The 16,482-nt window shown below is 36.1% G+C and overlaps 1 protein-coding gene across 1 annotated transcript in view; it reads left to right on the top strand.

Annotated features, from left to right (window-relative positions):
* HDAC9 (histone deacetylase 9) overlaps window positions 1-16,482 on the top strand; it is a 580,466-nt gene that overhangs the window by 362,017 nt on the left and 201,967 nt on the right. The window contains exons 18-19 of the mRNA XM_065883429.1: window positions 11,215-11,270; window positions 11,515-11,602. Of these exons, the coding sequence (XP_065739501.1) occupies window positions 11,215-11,270; window positions 11,515-11,602 (144 nt within the window). The remainder of the gene's footprint in view (window positions 1-11,214; window positions 11,271-11,514; window positions 11,603-16,482) is intronic.

The raw sequence follows: 16,482 nt of genomic DNA, 5'->3' as shown, positions 1-16,482 counted from the left end.
ACAACCCACTGAACCACCCTTACCCACTGGGGGCAGACACCAAAAACAACAGGAACTATGAACCTGCAGCTTGTGAAAAGGAGACCCCAAACACAGTAAATTAAGCAAAATGGGAAGACAGAGAAATATGAAGCATATGAAGGAACAAGGTAAAAACCAACCATACCAAACAAATGAAGAGGAAATAGGCAGTCTACCTGAAAAAGAATTCAAAGTAATGATAGTAAACATGATTCAAAATCTTTAAAATAGAATGGAGCAAATACAAGAAACGTTTAACAAGGACCTAGAAGAACTGAAGAGCAAACAATGATGAACCACACAATAAATGAAATTAAAATTTTTCTAGAAGGAATCAATAGCAGAATAACTGATGCAGAAGAATGGATAAGTGACCTGGAAGATAAAATAGTGGAAATAATTTCCACAGAGAAGAATAAAGAAAAAAGAATGAAAAGAATTGAGGGCAGTCTCAGAGACCTCAGGGACCACATTAAACACAGCAACATTTGAATTATAGGGGTTCCAGAAGAAGAAGAGAAAAAAAAAGGGTCTGAGAAAAGATTTGAAGAGATTATAGTTGAAAACTTCCCTAACATGGGAAAGGAAATAGTCAATCAAGTTCAGGAAGGGCAGAGAGTCCCATACAGGATAAATCCAAGGAGAAATACTGCAAGACACATATTAATCAAACTATCAAAAATTAAATACAAAGGAAAAATATTAAAAGCAGCAAGGGAAAAGCAACAAATAACATACAGGGGAATCCCCATAAGGTTAGCAGCTGATCTTTCACCAGAAACTCTGCAAGCCAGAAGGGAGTAGAAGGACATATTTAAAGTGATGAAAGGGAAAACCCTACAGCCAAGATTACTCTACCCAGCAAGGATCTCATTCAGATTCAACCAAGTAATTAAAACCTTTACAGACAAGCAAAACTTAAGGGAATTCAGCACCACCAAACCAGCTTTACAACAAATTCTAAAGGAGCTTCTCTAGGCAGGAAACACAAGAGAAGGAAAAGACCTACAAAAACAAATCCAAGACGATTAAGAAAATGGTAATAGGAACATACATATTGATAATTTCCTTACATGTAAATGGATTAAATGCTCCAGCCAAAAGACATAGACTGGCTGAATGGATAGAAAAACAAGACCCATATATATGCTGTCTACAAGAGACCCACTTCAGGCCTAGAGACACATAAACAGACTGAAAGTGAGGGGATGAAAAAAGATATTCCAGGCAAATGAAATCAAAAGAAAGCTGGATAGCAATTCTCATATCAGACAAAATAGACTTTAAAATAAAGATTATTACAAGAGACAAAGAAGGATACTACCCAGTGATCAATAGATCAATCCAAGAAGAAGATATAGCAATTGTAAATATTTATGCATCCAACATAGGAGCACCTCAGTACATAAGGCAAATGCTAACAGCCATAAAAGGGAAAATAGACAGTGACACAATCATAGTAGGGGAAACCTCACTTCTGCCAATGGACAAATCATCCAGAATGAAAATAAATAACGAAACACAAGCTTCAAATGATATATTAAACAAGTTGGACTTAATTGATATTTATAGGACTTTCCATCCAAAAACAACAGAATACACTTTCTTCTCAAGTGCTCATGGAACATTCTCCAGGGTAGATCATATCCTGGGTCACAAGTCAAGCTTTGGTCAATTTAAGAAAATTGAAATCGTCTCAAATATCTTTTCCGACCACAACACTATGAGACTAGATATCAATTAGAGGGAAAAAATCTGTAAAAAATACAAACACATGGAAGCTAAACAATACCCTACTAATTAACCAAGAGATCACTGAAGAAATCAAGGAGGAAATCAAAAAATACCTAGAAGCAAATGACAGTGAAAACACGATGACCTAAAACCTGTGGGATGCAGCAAAAGCAGTTCTAAGACAGAAGTTTAAACCAATACAATCCCACCTCAAGAAACAAGAAACATCTCAAATAAACAACCTAACCTTACACCTAAAGCAATTAGAGAAAGAAGAACAAAAAAGCCCCAAAGTTAGCAGAAGGAAAAAAATCATAAAGATCAGATCAGAAATAAGTGAAAAAGAAATGAAGGAAACAATAGCAAAGATCAGTAAAACTAAAAGCTGGTTCTTTGAGAAGATAAACAAACTTGATAAACCATTAGCCAGTCTCATCAAGAAAAAAAGGTAGAAGATTCAAATCAACAGAATTAGAAAGGAAAAAGGAGAGGTAAAAATTGACCCTGCAGAAATACAAAGAATTATGTGGAATCACTACAAGCAACTCTATGCCAATAAAATGGACAACCAGGAAGAAATGGACCAATTGTTAGAAAAGCACAACCTTCCAAGACTGAACCAGGAAGAGATAGAAAACATAAACACACCAATCACAAGCACTGAAATTGAAACTGTGATTAAAAATTTTCCAACAAACAAAACCCCAGGTCCAGATGGCTTCACAGGCAAATTCTATCAAACATTTAGAGAAGAGGTAACACTTACCCTTCTCAAACTCTTCCAAAATATAGCAGAGGGAGGAACACTCCCAAACTCATTCTACAAGACCACCATCACCTGATACCAAAACCAGACAAAGATGTCACAAAAAAAGAAAACTATAGACAAATATAACTGATGAACATAGATGCAAAATCCTCAACAAAATACTAGCAAAGAAAGTCCAACAGCACATTAAAAGGATCATACACCATGGTCATGTGGGGTTTATCCCAGGAATGCAAGGATTCTTCAATATACGCAAATCAATCAATGTGATACACCACATTAACAAACTGAAGGGTAAAACCATATGATAATCTTAATATATGCAGAAAAAGCTTATGACAAAATTCAACGCCCATTTATGATAAAAACTACTTAGAAAGTAGGCATAGAGGGAACTTACCTCAACATAATAAAGGCCATGTACGACAAACCCACAGCCAACATCATTCTCAGTGGTGAAAAACTTAAACCTTTTCCACTAAGATCAGGAACAAGACAAGGTTGCCCATTCTCACTGATGTTATTCCACATAGTTTTGGAAGTTTTAGCCACAGCACAAAGAGAAGAAAAAGAGATAAAAGGAAGTCAAAATGGAAAAGAAGAAGTAAAGCTGTCACTGTTTGCAGATGACATGATACTATACGTAGAGAATCTTAAAGATGCTATCAGAACACTACCAGAGCTAACAAATGAATTTGGTAGAGTAGCAGGATAGAAAATTAATGCACAGAAATCTCTTTCATTCTTATACACTAATGATGAAAAATCTGAAAGAGAAATTAAGGGAACAGTCCCATTTACCATTGCAACAAAAAGAATACCTAGGAATAAACCTATCTAAGGAGACAGAAAACATATATGCAGAAAACTGTAAGACACTGATGACAGAAATTAAAGATGATACAAACAGATGGAGAGATTGACCATGTTCTTGGATTGGAAGACTCTACATTGTGAAAATGACTATACTACCCAAAGCAATCTACAGATTCAATGCGATCCCTATCAAACTACCACTGGCATTTTTCACAGAACTAAAAAAAATTCCACAATTTTTGTATGGAAACACAAAAGACCCCGAATAGCCAAAGCAATCTTGAGAAAGCAAAACAGAGCTGGAGGAATCAGGCTCCCTGATTTCAGACTGAACTACAAAGCTACAGTAATCAAGACAGTATGGTACTGGCACAAAAACGGAAATATAGATCAGTGGAATAGGATGGAAAGCCCAGAGATAAATCCACACACCTGTGATCACCTTATCTTTGATAAAGGAGACAAGAATATACAACGGAGAAAAGCCAGCCTCTTCAATAAGTGGTGCTGGGAAAACTGGACAGCTACATGTAAAAGGATGAAATTAGAACACCATACACAAAAATAAACTCAAAATGGATAAAGACCTAAATGTAAGGCCAGACACTCTAAAACTCTTAGAGGAAAATATAGGCAGAACACTCTTTGGCATAAATCACAGCAAGATCTTTTTGACCTACCTCTTAGAGAAATGGAAATAAAAACAAAAATAAACAAATGGGACCTAATGAAACTTAAGAGCTTTTGCACAGCAAAGGAAACCATAAACAAGATGAAAAGACAACCTTCAGAATGGGAAAAAAGATTGGCAAATGAAGCAACTGACAAGTGATTAATGTGCAAAGTATATAAACAGCTCATGCAGCTCAATATCAAAAAAACAACCAAATCAAAAAATGGGCAGAAGATCTAAATTGACCTTTCTCGAAAGAAGATATACAGATTGCCAACAAACACATGAACGGATGCTCAACATCACTAATCATTAGAGAAATACAAATCAAAAGTACAATGAGGTATCACCTCACACCGGTCAGAATGGCCATCATCAAAAAAATCTACAGGCAATAAATGCTGAAGTGGGTGTGGAGAAAAGGGAACCCTCTTGCACTGTTGGTGGGAATGTAAATTGATGCAGTCACTATGGAGAACAGTATGGAGTTTCCTTAAAAACCTAAAAATAGACCTACCATATGACTCAGCAATCCCATTGATGGGTATATACCCTGAGAAAACCATAATTCAAAATAGTCATGTACCACAATGTTCATTGCAGCCAGGACATGGAAGCAACCTAGGTGTCCATGGACACATGAATGGATAAAGAAGTTGTGACCCATATATACAGTGGAATGTTACTCAGCCATAAAAGGAAACGGAATTGAGTTATTTGTAGTGAGGTTGATGGACCTAGAGTGTGTCATACAGAGTGAAGTAAGTCAGAAAGAGAAAAACAAATACTGTATGCTAACTCATATATATGGAATCTAAAAAAAAAAAAAACCAGAAACTGCTTCTGATGAACCTAGGTGCAGGACAGGAATAAAGACACAGATGTAGAGAATGGACTTGAGGACACTGGGATGGGGAGGTGTAAACTGGGAAGAAGTGAAAGAGTAGCATAGGCATATATACACTACTAAATGTAAAATAGATAGCTAGTGGGAAGCAGCTGCGCCTAGCACAGGGAGATCAGCTCGGTGCTTTGTGACCGCCTAGAGAGGTTGGATAGGGAGGGTTGGCGGAGACGTAAGAGAGAGGCGATATGGGGATATGTGTATAAATATAGCTGATTCACTTTGTTGTACAGCAGAAACTAACACAACATTGTAAAGCAATTATACTCCAATAAAGATGTTAAAAAATAAATAAATTTTAAAAATGCAAAAAAACAAAAAATAGGTGGGCAGAGGCCAGATCATTTGTGCAATGTTGTTGGTCTTAAATGCTTGTTCTTAGGTGTCAGAGTGTCTGAAATGGAATCCCAGCTGTCACTTGCTAGACATGAACCTAAAGCAAGTTCTTTAATCTTTCTGTGCCTTCATTTCCTCATTTGTGATATAGGAATAATAATATTATCTGCCCTCAGATATTTTTGGATTAAATGAATATCAAATATTGGAGTTTATTATCTATCATATTATTATTTGCATTATATTATTTTTGTGTTATGTATTACATTATAGCATTATAATATAATACTCTTATTTGTCATTTTGGTTTTGTTTATATTAAGAGGAAAAATAAATATGTTTTTTACTGTGGTGGCAATAATCTAACAGATGAAATAATTAATGATATTGTAGAGAGAAGGGGAAACTATAGGTACTTTGTCTTTGAATAGGTAAGAGAAGCAGCACAGGGAAATTAATTGCCCTTAGATCTTATTGGGGACTAGTAAGTGGATAGAGTTTATTATGGAACGATGAGGAAATTTTATTCTAATTGCTTCCATTTTATAAGTGAAATAAGAAGCAAAGTCATCACAAAGGGTAAAGGGTGAGTAGGGGTTAGTGGAGATTTGAAGAAAGAGAAGAGGGTAGAAATACCATACGAAAGGCTTGGAGAGTTAATCGACTAAGGAATATAGTATGATTGCTAGGCATCATGAAGAGCCTACCGAGGTTTTTAATCGTGAATTTAAAGGAAGACCAGGCGTGTGGGTTTTATATATGCTTAGGTGCAGGGACAGAGCAGTTGCAAATTGTGTTTAATCAGAGTTACAGTTTTACCAGGGGAGTATGTTGAAGGAAGAAAAGGACAAAGTGACTAAAAGTATGTTGTGGACTGAATATTTGTGTCCCCCAAGATTTATATGTTGAAGCCCTAACTCCCCATGTGACCAAATTTAGAGAAAGGGTCTGTGAGGGAATGATAAAGGTTGCATGATTTCATGAGGGTGGGACCTTAATGCAATAGGGTTGGTGTTCTTATAAGAAGTGGAAGAGACACCGTAGTTCTCTCTGTGCTTGTATACATGCACTCAGAGAATGGCCTTGAGTGAGGACTCCAGGGACAAAGGAGATGGATCTGCAAGCCAGGAAGAAAGCTCTCAACAGAAACCAAACCCTGCCAAACCTTAATCTCAATTTCCAGCCCCCAGAACTAAGAGAAATAAATTTATGTTGTTAAAGGCACCCAGCCTGTGGTATTTTATTTTGGGAGCCTAGCAGACCAACACACCAGGGGAGTATGTTGGAAGGAAAAAAGGACAAGTTGTCTAAAAATATATGCAAGGAAGTAAATATAATAATGGACTGTGAAGTCTAAGTCAGATGAGGAGGGAAGGGAACATGGTGTTGGGGATTGAATGATGTACATCAAAAGTTAAGTAAGGTCAGGACTTCCCTGGCAGTCCAGTGCTTAAGACTTCACCTTCCAATGCAGGAGGTGCGGGTTCAATCCCTGGTCAGGGAGCTAAGATCCCACATGCCTCATGGCCAGAAAACCAAAACAGAAGCAATCTTGTAACAAATTCAATAAAGACTTTAAAAATGGTCCACATCAAAAAAAAATTTTTTTTTAAAGTTAAGTAATGTCAAAGGATTGGAAGTCCCAGTGCTGCTGAAGCCTCAACTGGAAAATAGGAGAGTAGGAGGGTAGGATATTTGACATTGAGATTTTGGAGGAGATGTCGTTATTTATTGGTAATGGTAAGGTCTAGGAGTATGGCTGTAAATAGAAGACAGATTTATGGAAGGCAAGGAGTCAGAGAACTAAGAAATCATGATATTGAATAGATATTCTGTGTGGTTATTGAAATTGCTAAGAAATTAACTGAGTGATGGAGACAAAGGCAGAAATTCCAAAGGCAAAATATTCAAGGAATGGATATAGATATAAGTACATAGATTTGAGTGATATTTAAAAGCAAAATCAACAGGAATTGGTCATGAATTAAAATGAGATAGAAGAACAATAGGGAGAGGGAGCCATTAAGGATAACTCACTGGTCCCTGACTTGAGCTACTGGATGAATCATGGTATCATTGGTTAAGTTAGGGAAGGCTGTGAGAAGATCAGGAGTTTGATCTTGGATATTCTAAATTTGAAGTGACCTTGGGATATCCCAGCAAAGGTATCAAGGAAGTGGGCTGGTATTTTGGTACTCAGAGCAGGGTTCATCCTGGAAATAAAAATCTATGAAATATCTGATGATGGGTGGTAATTGAATTCCACGAGAGTTGTGCCATTGCCTACGAAGTAAGTATAGAAAGAGGAGAGGAGAAGCCTAAGACTGGGCTTTGAGTAACTTCAGTATTTAATGAACAGGTTGAGGAGTATGAGCCTTAAGGGAGACTGATGAGGAAGTTGAAAGAGAGATAAAGAAGCCAGGAGAGTAAGAAGTCACAGAAGCCAAGGGAAGAGAATCTTTTAAAAAGGAAGGTGTAGCCAGTAGTGTTGAAAGCTAATGAGACCAAGTAGCCTGAGAGCATAAAAATCTCATTAGATTTAATGACATGGAGGCTATTGGTGACCTTAGTAAAAGCTTCATTAATGGACTAATGGAGGTGGAAGATAAGTTAGAGATAGGTGACTGAGGCAGAGGTGAGGAAAACGCAAAAAGAGAAAGCAGGTTAAACCACGTTTTCAAGAGTTTTAAAGGGGAAGAAAAGACATGTGGTAGTTAGAAGGGTCACTCAAAGCAAGGATGGATATATATATATTTATATATATATATCCATATACATATATATGTATATATATATAGTGTGGGTGTGTGTATTTGTATTGTCTTAGTTAACATATATATAATTTTATTTTCAAGATGGCAGGAACTTGAGCCTATTTAAATCTTGATGAAATGTATATAATTGGGAATTTTAATACGAATTTAATATGTTAGTGAGGAAAACATAAATGATAGTGGAAAAGTAGGAGGGGATGGTATCCTAACCACAGGTGATAGATTCTAGGAGGACTAACAACTCCTCTAGTCCAACAGGAGGGAAAGAGAGCTGGACTACCCCAGGACTCAGTCATCTTAATTGTGTTCTATCTTCTCTCTTTCTGGGTGATCTAATCCTTTTTTACAAGAAAGTGTTGTGGAGGATTGGTGCAGTGGGCTTCATGGTCTCAAAGCAGCCATGAGAAAGGAGAACACAAGCTCCATCTTCTGCTGCAGGCAGGTTGGTGAGATGTGAGAGAGGAAATAACTACCACCTGAGCATATTATGGGAGAAGCAGCCTTGCCAGGTTTCAACTAAGGAAAGGCAGGGGCCCCTCAGAAGAGACTTGGAAAATGTAGGGGAGTTTGCCATTCCTGAGAACACATTGGAATGTTTGGGTGGATCATGATAACTAAGAAAATATTTGTTATTGGCAAGAAGATAATTTTCGATCTAAAATCAAGTAGTTGAGCAAAGTGGTAGAGGTGACTGAAGACAACTGTAAAGTGAAAGGCAGACCTTTTGTTCAAGGAATTTGGCCATAAGAGAAAAGAAGAAGATGGAATTAAATTCTATTTGGCTTTTTGTCTTCTATAATCTAGCTAGTTACCTGTGCTATTTCACTTCCATTTTTTTTCCTTAACATGAACTCTATTCAGGTTCATTTTCTGTACATAATACTTTCTAAAACTCTTTTTCTCTGAGCCATGTTTATGCTTTTCCCCCTGCCCAGAGTACCATTTAATTCCTTTTTCACCTTTATGAACACAGCTCTTCTTGTAAGACCCTTTAAAATTTACCTCTCAACTTTCTTTGTTTTATAGTATTTTTTCACTCTGAAATAATTGACGTTTGTTGTAAAACCATTTGGAAAATACTTGAAATTATAAATTAAATATAATCCACATAATACTATCACTCAGATATATCATGCTGTATGTATTATTTTCAACACCAGTACTTGTAAATTGCTAAGTCTTTACTGTTCCACTAAATATTTATAACAAAATTTTAATGGCTCTCTAATATTCTATGGTATAGATGTACCATATTTCATTTAACCATTCTCCTAATATTAACCAACTTAGATCATTCCCATTTTTCCTATTGTAAATAAAACATTATCTTTTACATAAATACTTGTCTATACAATAACACCTTTAGAGCAAAAATCTTTTAAGTAGATTACTAGTTCAAAGGGTAAATGTTTTATAGAGGCTCTAAATGTATAGAGGTAGATTATTTTCCAGAAAGACTATAATAAGTTATCCTCCTGCAGACATCATTTATCAGTATATAGGCACCCCTCCATTGTCAGCATGGAATATTTTTAAAAGTTTTATTGTCCTAAGTGGAAAAATGGCTTCCCATTGGGATTTTCATCTGCTTGTATTTGATTACTAATTAAGGTGAATATTTTTTCTTATAGTTATTGATTACTGGATGTTTTCTTCTTTGTATTGTCTAGTCATGCCCTTTAATACACAAATCGTAGTATTTTTAATTGAATTATAAAAGATCATTAGTATTGTTAATCTAATTGTAAAATTTTGTTACATGCTAATTATCTTGCTTTGTGTTATATTGGTTGTTATTTTCACCCTAACTACTGTTTTTGCAGTAAAACATTTCGCACATATCTAATCTTTACAGAATTCTCCATTCTCAGAAGTCATGTAGCACTCTAGAGTTTCACTCCACAATCTTAAAATTGCACTCTCTACTGTCTTGTGTTGTTCATTAATAGTTTCTTTTATATTAATCTTTTATAGCCACAGAGATAGTAACTTGCTTGAGAACAAGCATAGGGAGTATGTTTATCATTATTCCTAGATTTGTAATTGGTATTGTGTGATTGACTTCTAATTTGCTTCTGGGATTATCATTATGTATATGCCCATCAAAATATATAGCAAATTAACTCATTGTGTGTTAATTACCATTATGTTCTAGAAAAATTTATGTATATTTACAGCCGTTGGGAATAGGTTATTTTTCTTGAGACTATCTTTATGCTTGTGGTAAGATCTGGGAAAAAATATCCCTGGGGTATATTAAAATTATTTCAAAAGTTTTAGGATTGTATATTAAAGAAACATTGTGTCGTGAGCCATGTTACTTGTATCATAGTTAAGTGAAAGGTGGTGTGAGCCATCTGATAAATGATTTCTTTTTTCACGTCAAGCAGCCCAGCTTTTCTGAGCATGCTGGCTTTGCAAGGATTTATAGTTCCCTGCCTTCATGCTGGAGTTACTTCAGCTTTCCGTGATGCATTCCAACTAATCTGGAGGTTAAGGCATTCCTTGATCATGGATAGATCTGATTGCTACTCAGCCCTGGAATTTTTATAAAATTCCAGAACGTGGGCTAGAAATTGACTTAGGGAATCCAATAAAGTTGCAAGTCTTGGCAGTCATCCAAGCTAAATTTATAGACTGGAAGAAATATGGGCTTTCCATTGTTCTCTTTTTCACCTTTCTGGGTTTCTTTTGTGTGTATGTGAGTGTGTGAGTGTAAATATATCATTTTGCTGACGTTGGAGTAGAAATAATCATTGAGGAAATCCAGCTAAAGAATTTTCACTTTGGATCCTCCGTGGTCTTTCCGAACTTTGACCCAAACCTGCACCAAAAATGAATTTGTTCTCCCTCTCTAGGATGCTGGTGTCATAAAATAAGTTGTTCTTGAAAATGAATCATGCTAGTATAACAGCTGATGTACACATTTGCCAGCTAGGTACAACTCCCAAATCCCCGTTCTTCCCCTGGCTCTGTGGGAGCCTTCTTTTTGAGACATGATCTGAGAAAATGTGATCATATGTATTGTTTCTGTTCATTCTGTGAAATGGTAATGGGGGCAAGAAAACAAGCTCTGAAGTCTCTTACAGATTTCAGTCTTTTTGTGTGTGCCTGATGCTCTGTAGTACATGGCGATCCAAGCAAGCCTCTCCTATCTGATCAATGAAAATCTGTCTTGTTCTTACAGAATGGATTTGCTGTTGTGAGGCCCCCAGGCCATCACGCTGAAGAATCCACAGCCATGTAAGTACCAGGGACTGTTGCCCATCTCCAAGCGCCACGGTTCCTGGCGGTCACCTGCCCCGTGCATGTTTCTGAAGCCTCTAATTGTTAGCAGATGGACTGAGAAATCTTGCGAGGTACTCCCAGAAGCAGATTTATGGCTTCAGAGATCATATAGCATTTTAAAAAATGCTCTGAACATTATTTATAATGGTTTTCCTGGCTGATTTGCTTTCTTATTTCTCTGTTCTTCTCTATTCCGCAGGGGGTTCTGCTTTTTTAATTCAGTTGCAATTACCGCCAAATACTTGAGAGACCAACTAAATATAAGCAAGATATTGATTGTAGATCTGGTATGTATTCCTGGCCAGAGCTGCATTTTCAGTGACTCTAGATAAAAGGGAGTGTATTTGTATTTCTCTGTTAGGTTGCCTTGCTTTTCGCACTTGCAAACAACTGAAGGGTGTGTTTCCTTTGAATGTGGAAACTCATTAAATTCAGGATTGCAGTTCTGAAACCATAAACATTCGCGTTTCACTTTCATGGTGTTAACTGCAATTTAATGAGAAGAAGGCGCAGATCAGGGCAACTTTTATGATGCTTAAATGAATTGATACTTCCACAGTTAAAATAACCCAACAGAACCTGAATTTACTTTTCCCTGCAGAATATAGACTTTAAATAGTCAGATGTGCTGGAAAGAATGCTGTTGCTTTGGTAACCAATTGGCCACTTCCCCTGGTTAGCAATCATATTGCTTGTTGTGCAACAGTGGTATTATTAAAACAAGTCAGCATGTCATTTTTTCTGAAAAGATCTCAGATCATGTATGCCAGTTTGGGATGACTCCCGGCAGGAACCCTGAGTGATTAAAAGTCAGAGGCATTAGATTAGTCTTGCATTTTAACATGATGCATTCTTACACAATGGAGTTATAATTAGTTTAACAAATGGTTTGTTTAAATGCAGATGACACTTGGCAGGTTGTCTATAGTATATTTGTGAATAATGAGCTGGAGATCTGCCCCATACAAAAGGACCAACCCAGGAAAGGGCGAAAGAGAGCTGACTGGTGATTTATGAGCCCCGTTTTCGGTTTGCCTCCAGTTCACGAGGAGGTGTAATAGGTTGTCTGACAAAGCATAGACAGGAAATGAACCCTGGCATCCAAAGCTAACCTGCTACATCTGCACTTAATTAATTTTTGCAGGTGATAAAAGATTTAAAGGCAAAATATGTTAAAAGTTTTTTTTGAAGTGCAAGCCTTAATAGTCTAAATCTTGTTCATATCTGCACTCATAATTAAATCTTATTGGGAAGTCGTGGCCTCCCTGTCCCGCCCTCCGATTCAGTTAAGCAGGCACACCGAAGGGTTGAGAGAGCACAAACCAAGCCATGTGAAGAAATACTTAGTCAAGTTAAAATGAAGATAAAAGGAATGAAAGACTGATAACCATTTGTACTGTTTGGTAGGAATGGTTATTTTCCACATCCTGTAGTGTAGCCTTTCTGCAAGTTCTTTGGTGCTGAGAGTATTGAAACCCAACTTCCCATGTATTTTCCAAACATGCTTATGTTTCAGTATAGGTCATAGTTCAACATTAAAGAAACGTGTTGAAGGCCTAGATATACTACAGCAGCAAGGTCTTAAAATTTTACAAAAAGGAGAACATCAGTACCTATTTTCCCATGTATATACAAAATGACGTTTTAAATAATTAATAATCATTGGCTTGCATGATTTATAAGATGGTAAATTTAAAAAATATTTAATATGTTTCTAGAACTCTTAAGTTTTGCTCGAAAGATAAGCAAAAAACTTGAAGAAAGGTAGCAGACGAAGACCAAGGATTGTGGGAAAATTTTTCTATGCTTTCTAAATTTGTCACAATTATTCAGGAAGGAGATTGTTAAACTGTCACCCTATCCTTAAGAATTTTTTAGTATTACTTTCTGAGGAATCTCCTCTACTATGAAGATAATAACTGTTAAGAGGCTCTTTAAAAGCACATTTGTGACATCCAAACTCTAAAGCAATGAATTGTACAAGAGACTTGAAGGCTAAAATGCCTGGCTTGTGATAGATGAATATTTTGTACCTCAGAGGATTTGTGTGTAAGGTTTTGTTTTTGTACATGAATATAAGAATAAAAGATTGTTGGATGTAATTTGATATGATTTATAAATTAAGTTGCTTGGTAGCTATTAGGAGTGTCCTGTAAGCTTACTGGCCTTTGATTATGAATTTGCTCCATTATCCCACGTAAAGGATACTGATTTCCCAACAGGCTATAGTAAAAGAGAAGTTTTTGTTTTATATTCTCTAAACATATGAAGTTCTGTCCAAAGGGTTGCCTCTGAGATCACCACCAGCCCGCATATTCTTACTTTCAAGTCTTCCAAATTCTGCAGCTGCAGGGATACTTTGAGGAAATTCCCCTGTTTCTTCCAGCTGCCGAGAAGGAAGTTTTAAAGTGCCACGTGGCGCTGAGACATCCGTTCTCCCTGGCTGACAGGTCTGTTCTGCAAGTTAACAGAAGAAAAGTGAAGGTTCTTCAGTGGCAGAAGAACTTCATTCCTGCATATACAAAGTCACTAACTTTAGCTAAATGGTATGAACCAGCTCCATCAATTCCTAGGCCAACAGAAGGCAGAGCTACTCCATTGTTTGAGCAGCTAGATTCCACATTTTTTAGATGCCTAGTAACAGAGAGCTCTAATTCACCCCCTATTTGAAGCCACAGCCAAATATCAGAGGCGTTGAGTATTTTAGGCAGGAATGATTCTAGTTGATCTGTGGAGCTTATTCATTCCAGTTCTCCTTCTGGGGAAGATTCCAAAGATACGCAGATTGGTGAGGAAAGAGAGCAGGTGCACTTGCTTTTCAGCTTGCAAGAGACTGGCCGTTGTGTTCAGGGCGTGAACCTGTCCTAGAAGTAGGATTTGCCTGAATGACTCAGGTAGCTTTTATGTAATGTGACCTTCAGTTGAAAATAATATATTTTAGGCTATTTTCATTAAAAAAAAAAAAAAGACACTTCAAATGTCCATAGATTTTAGGCAATTCCATTTTTGGTCAAGCACCAAACTTGACCAAAGGATTGTCGCAAGTGCCCGTACTAAATAATTATAAGTGATAACATTAGTTGATAGAATATATAATTTATTCAGAGCTATTTTAACATTGTAGTGAAAACATGTTGGCTCTAAATCCTTGTATAGAATAAATTTTCACAGTATGTCGTTAACCAGCAAAATAGCGAAATTATTTTTCAGTATTTCCCAGCAAATCTTAGATACAAGATCTATTTTGAGGCTGTTCATGATTTGGTTCATTTCCTTACTATAGTAAGTCCTCATAATCACCAATAATTGTCTTATATTGATCTAGTATATATTTGTTGCTGTGGAGAAAAAATCCTCAGATGATATCTGACCAGTAAGTAGTTTGTATTTATATTTTCAGAGAAACTGGAAAAATACTCTCAAGATTATAAGTTGTTGCCCAAAACAAAAGGCACATTTGGACTTACCTTTATCTCTAAATGCTTTGTGAATATAAATATGGAATCAAGAATTATCCGAGTATTTTTAGAATGGGTTTGTGAATTTTAATGAATAATGTCTGTTGAAACCTTATTGTGCTGTGGGCAAGAGTATATTTCTTATTCTGAAATTTGTGCAACAATAAGCACCCAACACATTTTTGAAGAACATATTATTTTATATCTAAGACAAATGATCTTTTATTTGACCTTCTTAGATAAACCTTTACAACATCAAGGCAATATTTTTCTGGTTTGCAAACTGTGGATGTATCTAGGCCCAGCAAAAAATTTTTCTTACAACGCTGACTAAAAATTCTATCCTGTAGTAGCAATGCAAACATTCTATCACTGTTATTTTTCAAAGTATTTTGTTTGTCCATCCTCTAGGTATCCAGTAGCAAATTCAAGACATTGTGGGTTAAATTGTATCATTTTTGTTCTCATAAAGGACAAGTTTTGCTATTTCCTCCTTCCTTTCCTTTAAATGTTCAGAAATCCAGGAATTAATATATATATTTTTCAGTAAGCTATTTTTTTTCCTGATGTGTGTGTATGCCTTTAGTCAGTACAAGTTTCTGGAAAGATGCCTTTCTTTCCAAATATTTTATGATTCCTTAATTGATTTTGGACATGTGTACTATGTAAAAGGGGGGAAGATTAGTGTATGTCTACACTGTGGATAGCAAGCTCACTACTTTTAGAACCCACCAAAAGGAGGTTTTGGTGGTGTCTAGTGAGGGAGTTCTGGGCTGGAGGTTGAAGTGGAGACAAGTTATATAAACCTCAATAAGGAGCAATAATGACCACCAGTCTCACTTCATAGGTTTGCTAAGAAGATCAAAGAGATAATGAATGTAAGTGTAAGTTAACAGCATAATGGTTATGAGTTTGGCCTTTGGAGTGAGAAGTGGATTCAAGACGCTGTCTTGAAAAATAACTGAAGCTCTCCAAGTCTCAGTCTATTTACCTTTTAAATCAGCAATAATATCATATACCTCATATAAGTGTTAAATAATCTATGTAAGATATTTAATATTGTACCTGACTCAAAAATTGTAGGAATCATTGTTGAAAATAGTGTGATTCTTACTCATATAAAATACAGTGTAAGTAAGTAGTTACAAGTGACCAATACTTTTTTATAACAGAACCTGAAACTATAAATGTTACACATGTAGCAGTAATATTATATTAAATACAAATATATAGGTTATTCACTTTTATGAGTCATTTATCTTGTTCAGAAGCTATTAGGAACCATATTAACTGAGACTCTTGACACTTGGGGTCTTTAGTAAGGATTTTTTTAAAATGCTATTGGTTTTATTTTTCCTATATCTTTTATCAATTCCAGCATGTTTATATCATAAAACAATTAGAAAAAAAGAACTATTAAGTCTTGAATCATTATCAAATACAAATGTCCTAAGAATTTTTTTTCTTTCATTTTAATGAAACAGGCCCCTTTATTTTCCTGTGGGAAGGGGGAGTGGTGTGGAGAAAGAAAAAATAGGAAGAAGGAGGCTGGGAAGAGAGCCATAATATAATATTAAAATTAGGCAGATTGGACAAGATTGCATAAAAGCCCATGCCATCTTTCTGCTTTGGCCCAAATGATTTAATAGCTAATGAGCTCACGCTCCTGTGTCTTTGACTCTTGCCTTCACGATTTTACCAAAATAAAG

This window comes from Phocoena phocoena, chromosome 9, assembly GCF_963924675.1.
Source record: "Phocoena phocoena chromosome 9, mPhoPho1.1, whole genome shotgun sequence".
NCBI lineage: Eukaryota > Metazoa > Chordata > Mammalia > Artiodactyla > Phocoenidae > Phocoena > Phocoena phocoena.
The sequence above is the reverse complement of the archived record's forward strand: the minus strand, read 5'-3'. Positions and strand labels throughout refer to the sequence as shown.